Source organism: Vanacampus margaritifer, chromosome 3, assembly GCF_051991255.1.
Source record: "Vanacampus margaritifer isolate UIUO_Vmar chromosome 3, RoL_Vmar_1.0, whole genome shotgun sequence".
In the NCBI taxonomy this organism is placed as follows: domain Eukaryota; kingdom Metazoa; phylum Chordata; class Actinopteri; order Syngnathiformes; family Syngnathidae; genus Vanacampus; species Vanacampus margaritifer.
The window spans coordinates 18,368,015-18,380,216 of NC_135434.1; the positions used below are offsets into that span (position 1 = coordinate 18,368,015).

A 12,202-nucleotide genomic window follows, 5' to 3' on the forward strand; every position below is an offset into this window, starting at 1 on the left:
GCCATCAATTAACTGAATTGTATGCGCTATATTTTTTCTAAATAGAATCAATTAAACATATGGATACGTAGATGAGCATGGTGTTATTTCAGAACGGACTCAAGATTGCGCCGACTGCGTCAGTTTGTCATTCGAAGCTGCAATTCATATCTCAATAACGGAAGTACACCGTCCAAACCTTTGCACCTTGATTCATATTCCTTCTTGCAGGCTCCCCCAACCCCACCCGGCAGCCTCACTCGAATACTCCGCGGTGACGCAGGGCAATGGGGAAAAACTGTGACTGGAGGGGAAGGACGCAGGGCACGACAGTGATAAGCAGGAAGGACTTTTAATTGATGCACGGCCTTAGAGGACACGCGTGTCAGTTATAATACATGTAACCAACCGAGGGTGCTCCTCCTGTGTAACACTGTAAGTCATCAACATCGTTTTAGGGCGGATCACTTGGATACACTCCCAGGTAGGCTTCGTCGTACAAGTGGCTTCATTCAGTAAATGCAGACACTCGCGGACCATATTTTGCTTAGTCGAATCAAATCCAACTGCTCATAATTTAATCCACGACGAGCCATTCTCAAATGTAGCATCAGATTGATTTATGACAATGAAAATTTATATAACCTATTGTTGATAATTGGCCAGAAATGAATTTTCGCCTTATCTCTATGTGGGAAAATAGTCCATAGTCATTCCTTTGGAGCTGACAACTTGTGCGACGCATCCAGTGGGCGGACACGTCTTTTTCTTGTCGTCTTTTACACTCCAGAATCTCCATCATGAACTACCTTCGTCGCCGACTCTCGGACAGCAATTTCATGTCCAACCTGCCCAACGGCTACATGGGCGACCTGCAGCGCGCCGAGCCCCCGCCTCAGCAGCAGCAACAGCAGCAGCAACAGCAGCAGCAGCAGCAGCAGCAGCAGCAGCCGAGCCCCGCAGTGTCACCGGGGCCGTCGGAGAGGCGCCAGCCCGTCAGCCAGCAGCAGTCTGCGGGCGGAGGCTCCGGCTTCTTCTCGTCCATATCCAATGCTGTCAAGCAGACCACGGCCGCCGCAGCAGCCACCTTGTCCGAGGCGGCCGACCGGGCGGGGGTCTCTAGCAGTGCTAAGATCCTCCTGGTGGTTGACGACCAGCAGACCGATTGGTAAGAGCAGAAGCACAGCCTCGTCTAGACTGCAATGTGGGCCACAAGGTGGGCAGATAGAAGGTCACGATTCACCGATTTATCAAGCGTGTATTGAGCAGGTGTCCCATGACCGTTGTCTCTGTCTGTATCTCAGCGTTTTTTCCATGATCGAAAATATTCATGCATATTATAAAAGGCTGCATTGCACTGTTAGCACCGACACCTCGAGCTAAAGATAATTGACCTATTTTCCCCAGGAAGTGTAATAAACAAATCTGTTATTGCCACTTATTTCGTTCTATTTTTACCTTCACTATCTAAAAGTTAAAAATAAGCCAAACAGGATATACCAGTGTGATTGATGCAAGTTTGGATGAAATATGATCCATTGCAAACGAACACAAGAAGATTAGTCTCACAGTTCTGATATTCAGGGTTCAAATATCAGCCTTCATGTGTTCTTGCTTATTCTCCGGGTAGTCCGATTTCGCACATGATTTGAATTAGCGGGCCTCAACAGAAATGATGGGTCGGATTTGGCCCCTGGGGTCTTGAGCGTGACACCTGTGTGGTAGATGAACATTTTTTTCCATGGCTTAAAATATACATGTTCCCAGGATGTTTCAGGAGCGACATACAGGTGCAGTGAAATATAATTAATATCATTGGAATATTTCCACATGTCAAAACATGTCCCTGTGATTGACTTATGGTGCCCGCTTCTTGCACAAAGTCAGCTGGGAAAGCACCCTTGAGTGACCCTAATTTAGATAAAGCGGTATAGAAAACTGATGGATCAGGTCGGTGTGGCTCGTCACTACATGACGTACACAATGGTTAGATAATAAAACCGACTGACTAGTGGTATAATGAGAAAATCAAATATCAAGGAGCAAAATCTCTGGTTTCCTTTTATAATGAATTGCCACATTATTAGTCACAACCTGCATACTCCATAACAACAGTTTCAGTGCTCACTTTTGATTGAAATTGAATAATCGTATTGGATTTTCTTATTTTGGGAGATTTGAAGTTCTCACAGTGTTCTCACACACAAAAAACATCCAAATATACAATTTTGCCTCTTTTTTTTTTTTAGCACTCAGAAATTGCTAATCAATATAAGCAAATCACATCACATTGTTTGTGTGAGTTAAAGGAATGGACCCCTCCCCTTGTTTCACATATAGGGTGAGAGTTTTCAGAGGAAGAAAGGTCCATGGTGGTGAATATGACATCAAAGTTGAACAGGTAGGTTTTACATAACATCCAGTTACTTCGCATATTGTTGATATTTTTGTGCTCACCTTTGTTGTCTTTTAACAAAGTAATAATGTAAAGGCTTTGCCAAACGCCATTCAAAATGAGCCAACTGTGAGGTATTATCATGTTGTGTGGATGTACTGTACTTTATCAGTAACTGTGAAATGCATTTATTTCAATGTATACAGTAAAATCACAAGTATTAGTAAGTGATCGCACTTTATAAAATGCACAATAAATATGAAACTAAGAAATTGCTAATTCTTAAATGTAAATATCACCTTTATATGAGATTGTTTGTTGTGAGTAAATCTCGTCACTGTCGTCTCTAGGCAGAATTTTCCGAAATCAACCTGGTGGCTGACTCGTCAGGCAGCTACACAGTCAGCATTGATGCAATTAGGAGCGGTCATAAGGTTACTAAGTAAGTGGAAGTTTACTCGATGGGTGTTTACAATTAGCTGTTATTTACTGTATTTGCCTCCTTGTGACATGTTGTTAATGTTATATTCCAGATCCTTCAAACCAGACTTTGTACTGATCAGGCAGCACGCGTTCAGCATGGACAAGAATGGAGACCACCGGAACTTAGTTATTGGTCTACAGTATGCAGGCCTGCCAAGTGTTAACTCTTTACACTCTGTCTACAATTTCTGTGACAAACCATGGGTGGTAGGTGGTTTGATATTCTCAAACCTCATTGTAATTGATTAATTAGATTCATATTGAAAAATCTAGTTGAAATGGTTTACTTTTTTTCTAGTTTGCACAGATGTCAAGGCTACACAAACTGCTGGGTCCAGAGGAGTTCCCACTGATTGACCAGGTTTATTATCCAAACCACAAGGAAATGGTAAGTTACGACTTAGCTCATCCTTTTATCTTACAAAAATACAAGATGGAGGCTTTCTGCTTCATGAGTTTCAACTCATTTACTCTTTTATTAGATAACGACCTCTCAGTTCCCTGCAGTGATCAAGATGGGCCATGCTCACTCAGGAATGGGAAAGGTATGTCTGATTCTTCAAGTTGAACACATTACTTTTTCACATCTGGATGCTTGCTACCTTGCTAGGTGAAAGTGGACAACCAATATGACTTTCAAGATATTGCCAGTGTTGTCGCCCTGACCAAGACTTATGCCACATCGGAGCCCTTTATCGATGCCAAGTACGATGTCCGCATCCAGAAAATTGGTGAAAATTACAAGGCCTACATGTGAGTGGATTCATCAGTTAAGCAACCATCTGTACCAAACGCAAACACTCACATGGTTTTATTGCAATTAACAGGAGAACATCCATTTCTGGCAATTGGAAAACCAACACAGGCTCATCGATGCTTGAGCAAGTTGCTATGTCAGACAAGTAAGATGTCACATTGTATATGTTGCACATGACTGCTCATACTCTTCAATGCGTTGTTTAGACCAACTGTTTTGTTTGATGATGCTACAGGTACAGAATGTGGGTAGACACTTGTGCCAACATCTTTGGAGGTTTGGATATCTGTGCTGTAGAGGCTCTTCATGGCAAAGATGGAATGGACTACATTATAGAGGTACTCGAGGGCAGGGTGGTCAGACCAAAGGCGCGCAAGGTGCGTGGCCCCAAAAGTGGCCTTCCAATGCATTGTCAATTTGTCATCTTGCTTTTTAGGTAGATGACTGCTCAATGCCACTAATCGGTGACCAGCAGGATGAGGACCGTGTTCAGATTGCAGAACTGGTGGTTTTGAAAATGAACCAAATGATTTTACCTGCTTCAAGCTCCTCCACAGGCCGCATCACAGCAGCACAGGTACACAAAAAAATAAGTGTAATATTTACAGGACATGAATATATTGAGATAATTACAGAATTGAATTGCAGTCAAAAGAGATGCATTTTATATATTAAACATTATTCTTAATTGTTAATTTGATCATTAAAATATTGTCATGATTAACCTCACAAATCCATCCACAGGCTGCAATTTCATGTCACATACACTTTTACCTGCACAACCATGTCTCGCTCCATTGAAGCATTTCCTTCGGGGATATGTTGTTTTAGTGCCAGTGGAAAATTTGAGTGCCGTATGATGATTGGCTGTCATGCAAAAATAGAAAGGGTAGCAGGAAACATGTCACGTATCTTCATTTTTAAAAAAAGTTTGTTGTTCATATATTTCCTGCTGTTTGTATTTTAGAAAGCTGTGTCTCCTCAGCCTGTCTCCCAACCTACAGTTCCACAGTCTCAACAACGACCCTCACCTCAGGGTAAGAAATAAAGTGTTAAATATGTGGTATTACTCTACATAAACAAAAACTATAGGGCTTCTTTTGGAAGATGTGTATTTATTTAATGTGCAAATACAACAAATGGTGTGCCTGGATAAGAACAGTGTGAAAATGCCCTATTGAATGGATAGTTGGGAAGTAGGTGACAGTGAGTCCAGATCTAACTCCCATTATAACACCTGTGGAGAGAACTCAAAAGAGTGATTGGGAGGAGCCACGCCTCAAATGTGAGCAGTTGGCAAAAGAAGAGTGAGTCAAAATTCTAGCAAATAAGTGTAAGAAACTTGTTGATGGTTACAAGAAGCGATTTGATTTCAGTTAGTGTGCAGTACTAAACTTTACTGGGCAAAATTCTGAATTTTAGAATTCAATTCAATTTAATGGACGAATTTGAAATTGGCCCCACTCTTCCCCACAGTAAGTTAAATTGAATTTGAATTACACAATGTACAATTCAATTCATTCCAATTCAGAGAAATTCATTCGTATCACATATCTAACAATGAGAACACATTTTTCTTCCAAATGGAAGTACAAAAACTAACATTAAGTATAAATTCCTCAAATGTTGGAAAGGTTAGCAATATATCTTTATTTCAAAGTAATGAAATAAAACAATGAAACTTATAGCTAGGAGCGAGAATTGTGGGAGATTCCCGAACAGCCAGTACATTTTCCGACCAGATCCCCTCCCCTCCCCCTCAAATAGTGCAAGTATGGCCTGCCAGCAGTCCAGACTGTCTCAGATTGAAAATGTTTGGGGCTTTGTTAAGCAGAAAACATGTCAACTGAGATCAACTGAAGTTGTAGATCAAGCAAGAAGTATCGAGCAAGAATGGGAAAGAATTCCAACTTCAAAGCTTCAATAATCATTCTTCTTAGTTCCCATTTTCATTGAGTTAAGTTCAAAGGAAAGTTGATGTAACACAACAAGCATTCGTCCCCACTTTTTTAGAAAGTGTTGCAGCCATCAAATTCAAAGGGAGCAAATATTCTCAAATATTTCATTTTAAATGTGCAAATCATTGAAATTTGTGCTTTACTCAACATCCCAACTTAATTGGAATTGTTCATCGGCATGGCTCAGTGGTTGAGTGGTTGTCTCCCATCCGTGATGTTATGGGTTCGATCCTCACTCCCTGGTGACCATGTCGAAGTGTCCTTGAGCAAGACACTGAAATCCGCCCCCGTTGCTGTGTTGAAGGACTTTGTTCATGTCCAATTCCATTCAAGAGGTCCATATAATGCATTGCGATTGTCTTTTCCCATCAGGTGGTTCTCAACAAGGTGCAGCTGGACAAGCCCAGCAACCTGCAGCCAGCCCGGGTTCAGCTGATCCTAGTTCTCAGGCCAAGGTCAACCAAGGGCCTCCAGGTCAGGCAGGTCCTCAGCGAAGCCAAGGGGGCTCCCCTCAAACTCAGAGGCAACAGTCTGCCACCCAGCAGCCACAAAGACCTCCTCCAGGGGCTGCTGGTCAGAAACCTCAGCAACAGAGACCCGCCCAGCCGCCCAGACAGCAATCACAAGGGGGGCAGCAGAGAACCGCTGTCCAGCAGGGGCGCACTGGTGGGACCACCACACAGCAGCCACGACCGGCCGGCCAGGGCATGCAGGGAGCTCCCGGGGGACGACCACCACTGCAACAAAAGCCCCACCCCCCACAAAAACCCAGCCAGGATAACCCGGCAGTGGGCGGTTCCCCACAATTGAAGTAAGTAGGTGTAGTCTGGACATCACATTAACAATCATTTATGGTTGGCTAAAACAAGTGTACTGTATATGACCAATCATTTTCTAACAGTTCTCTCTCATTTTTAATGATGTGAACCTTGCATCTTACTTTTTGCGTTATGTGCATGAGATATATATTTTCAGTTTGTTATGATTCACTGGAATATGCATGAATCTTGTCAACAATTCAAAAATGTTACATTTCAGTGATCATGACGCATCAAACGACTACTTGCTGAAGGTGATGCCTGGTTGTATATAAAACAATAATAATAAAAAAATTGGTGCTACAATAAAACACAAAAAACAACTAAACAAATGATTTCTAAAATTGGTCTTTTCCACAGTGTAAAATAGTACATTTTTGTTGTTCAATATTGTGACGAGTGACACAGTAGCCGACTGGTTAGCACATCTTCCTCTCAATACGGTGGTTGGGGGATCCAGTTCCGGGTCTGACCTTTCTTTGTGGAGTTTGCATGTACTCCATCGTGTTTGCATGTTTTTATTTGAGGTATTTCCCCCAACACTCCAAAAACAAGCATGTTTGTAACTTGTCCGCCCTGCTTGTTTGTCCCGGGTGTTCTCTGCCTCTCGCCTGAAGTCAGCTAGGATAGGCTCCAATGGATGGATGGAATATTGTGAAGTGAGGCATAACACTGTTCTGCATTTTTTTTTTTTAAATGCATAAACAAAGTAGCCAACAAGATTCTCTAGGGCACTTTCGGATGCAAAATCCGAATATCTCATTAGTTTGTTTCTGTATGCTCCCGTATTTTTGGGGGCAATTTGACTTTTTAAAAATCTAATAAAATAATAATAATAATAATAATAATAATAATAATAATAATAATAATAATAATAATAATAATAACAATAATAATAATAATAATAATAATTCATCATAATGCCTGATTATATTTTGTTAAAACAAAGCTGGAAAAAAGGTAATGCCAGGCGAGTAATTTAAAGTACGAATGCTTTCCCCCTAAAATATGCCTTTAGGCTTAAACTACCAACTGAACCTCAGCCAGTCTTGGCTGCATATAACAAATTGTATGCTGAGTTACAGTATGTTGACTCATGTTGAGGCTACAACCAGTAGAGGATAAGCTTACCTTTACCTAGTCCTTGAAAGCTACTGATGAGCGTTCACCTGTTTCACGTTACTGGCTTTGAGGAAAAGTGATTAAAAAAAACCTACAAACATCCTTGCATCAAAGTGAGGTGAAATTTCCCGTTAGAGCTGTCTAATATATACAACATGTTCTATGAATCCCTTGGCAGTTCAGGTATTGTTCTTGGAACATAGCTTAAAAATTATTATTATGCAATGTTGTTTTTATTTTTTATTTTTTATTTTAGTTTATTTAAAGGACAATGTGCAGTAGCATTAAAAGATGGCTGCACCAGATTTATCACTATGCAAATTTTCATTTGTAGTCCCCAATGAATAAAATTACAGAACACATTTAGAATGGCATACATTCAACATACAAAGTACAAAATGCAAAATACATATGTTCTCTTTAAGCTGCGTGGCTGGGCCAATGCGCTACCTGCTAGCCTACCAAAATGTTTTTTTTTTTTTTTTTTAAATATAAGCACATAGTGTGTTGAGAAAAAACAGGAGCATATGGGGCAAACTGAATGGTACCACTGTCTTTAGTACGGGGAAAACTGATCTAGAAAATATTTACTGTATGTCAATGTTATTTATTTTTTGATGCAGACCAGTGTAATTAGTGAAGTTGGAGATGACTTGCATAAATCCTGATTGATTACCATGAAAAAAAATAAAATAAAGGGAACTCTTTGATTGGGTAATAAATAACATGAATGGCATTTGTATCCACCGAGCATCACATAGTATCTAGTAACATCATTCATTTATTATTATTATTATTATTATTATTATTTTTTTTATCACTTTCAAGCATACCCTAATATATGATACGCTGACAGTGAATGCACTTCTGGAATGTCACGGGTCAGTTCGTCCTCTCTTTCTCTTCTTTCTCACCATGGTCCAGTCTTTTCATCCCATGGGTTTGCTGCATGACGTTAATAGCCTCTTCCTCTCCTCTATTGCCATTTCCTCTCTTTATAGCAAATCCCAGTCTCTTACCAATACCTTCAACATTCCAGAAACCCCAACGCCACGAGCCAGCCTTAGCCAGGATGAGGTGAAGGCTGAAACCATTCGCAATCTACGCAAATCTTTTGCCAGTCTCTTCTCAGACTGAGACGCCATCGTCATCATTACCATCGTCATCATCCCCCACTCCCACTGAAAGAAAACGGGCCTGGCACACAGAAAGACTGATTCCTTCTACTACCATGATATTGAAATGTACATAGTTGCTGAAGAGCGCCTATTCCAAAATGAACGAAGAACACAAAACATCAACCTTCAACATATCTTGACAATAATATGTTATATGTGACTTCACTAATCTAAACATGACATTCTGATTAATATTTCGTTTGTGGAATAAGAGTTATGAAGCAAAATTCAGCCATATTTATCTATCTCAGGGGGCGGCCATTTTGCCACTTGCTGTCGACTGAAGATGACATCACAGTTGCTCAGGGCTCAGGCAACGACCAATCACAGCTCATTGTCAGCAAACAGGTGAGCTGTGATTGGTCCTTTACTTGAGCCCTGAGCAACACTGATGTCATCTTCAGTCGACAGCAAGTGGCAAAATGGCCGCTTGAGATGGATAAAAACGTGTAGATTTTGCTGCTTAACTCATATTCCACTAACACAATATTAACCAGAAGACCATATTTAGACCAGTGAGGTTGCATAGAACATATAATTGTCAAGATTTTTTGGGGGGAGTTGACTTCCCTTTTAAGGCACTTAAGTCTGAAACATTCCTGCCAAAGCTACAGTCTTAAATCATTCGACATACACTACGCAAAAGCTTGTATATGCATGAGCACACACAAACAAGAATGGCAGCAAAAATACTGCTTCCATTTATTTATTGGCATCACACCTCTTAAGTTCAGTCTTATTTTCATGTACCGACCAACAAAATCAATTACTCTCATAGTTGCACACATCCTGTCGACTTTAGAAAGTCCCGTATTTGAGTTGTTGGACACTAATGGTGTGATGTTTTAGATGCATGTCAACAGGGAGAAATGGTTGCATTTTCCTTTCAGGCCCATTGGTGCTTGTAAATGTGTTGTCATGTATTTCAGCTAGTTGAAATTAGCCTGGCCAAGTTAGCCTTGTAGATCTTGTGAGTGTGTTGTCCCTGCTTTCTTCCATTTTTTTCCCACTTACACAAAAACAAAAGCTAAAAAAGCGTCCGATCAAATGGAGCTTTCTCAAGGATGTCCACTTGATTGTGATGTGTTTTTGTGAGTCTTCCATTCATGTGATTGTTGACCAATGATGAGGGGGAAAGCATGCGTTCAAATGAGGCACTAAGGAGTGTTTTTCTTATTTACAATGCATTTGCACATAATTATACTGCACATAATTATACTTGAAATTAGTCAAACTAACTGATATATGATCTATATTTTCAGGTTTTAGTCAACTACTGTAACGTTTGACAAAGCAACAACTTGGCTTTGGCTTACAAAAACAGAACAATGCACTTGGCTGCAGCACAGAAAGTGCAGTTAGCAAAAATATTATTCACATATAATTTTCGCACATCCACTCAATTTAAAGCAATGTAAAGTAGAAATGTATGGTTAAAAAATAAAAAATGATGCACCTGGCGAATGGTTGCCTGTGTGTGAGCAGACAAAATACTAAGCCAAGGACATTCATACATGTTTGGTCTACCTGTAAAATAAAAACATACTTTCCTAATATAGGATCGTCAGCGGTAAGGTCTAGATTTGTAGTTGATAAAGCACGTGTGGTGATATCCAGTGGTTGTTTCTCCTCTGCACTGACAACCTCAACTTCGGTCAGAAGTGCACATTTACATCCTGACAAACTCTTCACTCATCATTTTCTAGCCACTAAAATGTCTTCCAGGGGGAATTATTCCCACTTGAATGTGTATCTAATATGGCAATATCATGCTTTTTAGAGAAAACCCAAAGTATAAATGAGTCCTGATGACAAAATAGATTCCTCATGCAGCTGTCGTTGTGTGTTGTAGCTACAGCGACCCCTTGTGCTCTGTGGTCCATAAGCGTGTGAATGTTCTGTAACTGGTCAAAACAAATGGATTGTTGTGTTGCACAGAAATTGACTAATGCAGATTGTCGCCTTCATTCCTCTGCTGCTATATGTGCTTGTTGGTATTATGTGTGTTTCTGAAACTCTTTTTTTTAATTATTATTATTGAATGAATAAATTGTGCAGTTGTCTCTAGATGATTTTAAAAGTGTTTATTCTCTTTCATGAGGCAATATGGTGCTTGTGAGTTAATGCATTGGCTTGTGATTCAAGGCTTCAGAACTTTGGAGTGACTCTCCAGTGTGCATGTCAGATTTTTATTTATTTATTTTTTTAGGACAATATGTAACTGTGACTGTCATGTTGTTAAATATTGTTATATATTGTTTTACTATTTGTTATTGACCTGTGACACAGCAGTCATTATTTGTTTTGAGACAATTTAATTTATGAATGCTCTATTTGACTGTGAATGTAATTTATTTGCTTTGTTTATGCATTGTTTATTCAGTGTGGAAAGATACAATCATTGTAGATGTGCGTGGAAAATGGAATTGTCGATCGATGCCTGCCACATAAAAAATAAATAAATCATAAATGTAAATGAAAAAAAAATTGCGACGGTGCTGGCTTATACAAAGTGAAAATATGTAATGTAAATCATGTTGGATTATAAAAGTATATGTAAATTGATGTGATATGCAATGTTTGTATTGTATGATGTGCAAATGAATGTTATTGAAATATGCACATGCCCAATAAAGTCGATAAACAACTAAACTAAGAGTATTTCTGTAGTATACAGAAAAACATTTTATTTACTACCAGCTGGTTATCAGATTTTTTTTTTGCATTTATTTTTTATTAAAGAAATCATAATAAATGATATATTCATTTATTATTATTATTATTATTATTATTATTATTGCTTTATTCTGTATCGATCTCCTTTCATGTAGCCTAATCTTTATTACAAGTGCGCTGTACTAAATGAAGTAAATCAATTTGTAGGTATCTGACCACAAGGTGGCGTAAGTCTGCATTTTTGCCTCCCTTGCCTGCAACTGACAAGAACAAGTTACTATATACATAATTCATAGGACTAAGAGCATTGGAACATTTTTTATTATTCATTGCTTGACATTTGCATGAGCTGTTGCATATTAGCCACGCGCTTTGAAAACAGTGACAAAGTGACAAATACAGTATTGCATTGTTAAAAGTTTATTCTGTACACTGTTTAAGAAGCAGGAATGTAACAACTCTCCCTATGAATTTGTGAATACATTCATTGTATGGGCGCCCAGTATGGATCAATGAGGGTCTTGTGAGAAAGCACTGCTTGATTTTATAAAAAAATGTAGCACACTTATCATGATTCATTGCAACACTATTGACAGAAACTTTATAAGTTTTAAGCGCAGCTCCAGCTTCCTCCTGAAATTATAAAAATGATACTGTAAATTGTCCTTAGGTTGTTTCTATTTGCTCCACCTTTTGCCTGATGTCAGCTGGAGAATACTGAGGGGAAAGTGATATAGAAAATGGATGCTTGTGTGGTTTCACTCATTTAAGTTTAGTTAAGCTAAGCACACAACGGCCCTGAAAGCAACCACATCCAACCGCTTTAACTCAAACTC

At 39.4% G+C, this 12,202-nt stretch overlaps 1 protein-coding gene across 2 annotated transcripts; it reads left to right on the forward strand.

Annotated features, from left to right (window-relative positions):
• The first annotated feature begins 221 nt into the window (after window positions 1-221).
• On the forward strand, window positions 222-8,971 carry syn1 (synapsin I). Of its 2 annotated transcripts, none has more exons than XM_077562442.1 (14): window positions 222-463; window positions 770-1,147; window positions 2,320-2,380; window positions 2,725-2,816; window positions 2,908-3,064; window positions 3,156-3,245; window positions 3,340-3,402; window positions 3,468-3,610; window positions 3,685-3,759; window positions 3,850-3,952; window positions 4,051-4,191; window positions 4,582-4,651; window positions 5,945-6,383; window positions 8,514-8,971. In XM_077562442.1, exons 2-14 carry the CDS (start codon window positions 780-782, stop codon window positions 8,647-8,649), a joined length of 1,938 nt encoding a protein of 645 aa, XP_077418568.1. In that variant the 5' UTR covers window positions 222-463; window positions 770-779; the 3' UTR covers window positions 8,650-8,971. The 2 variants fall into 2 exon arrangements, with proteins under 2 accessions (XP_077418568.1, XP_077418567.1); XM_077562441.1 differs by having other exon boundaries at window positions 8,552-8,633.
• The last annotated feature ends 3,231 nt before the right edge of the window (window positions 8,972-12,202 follow it).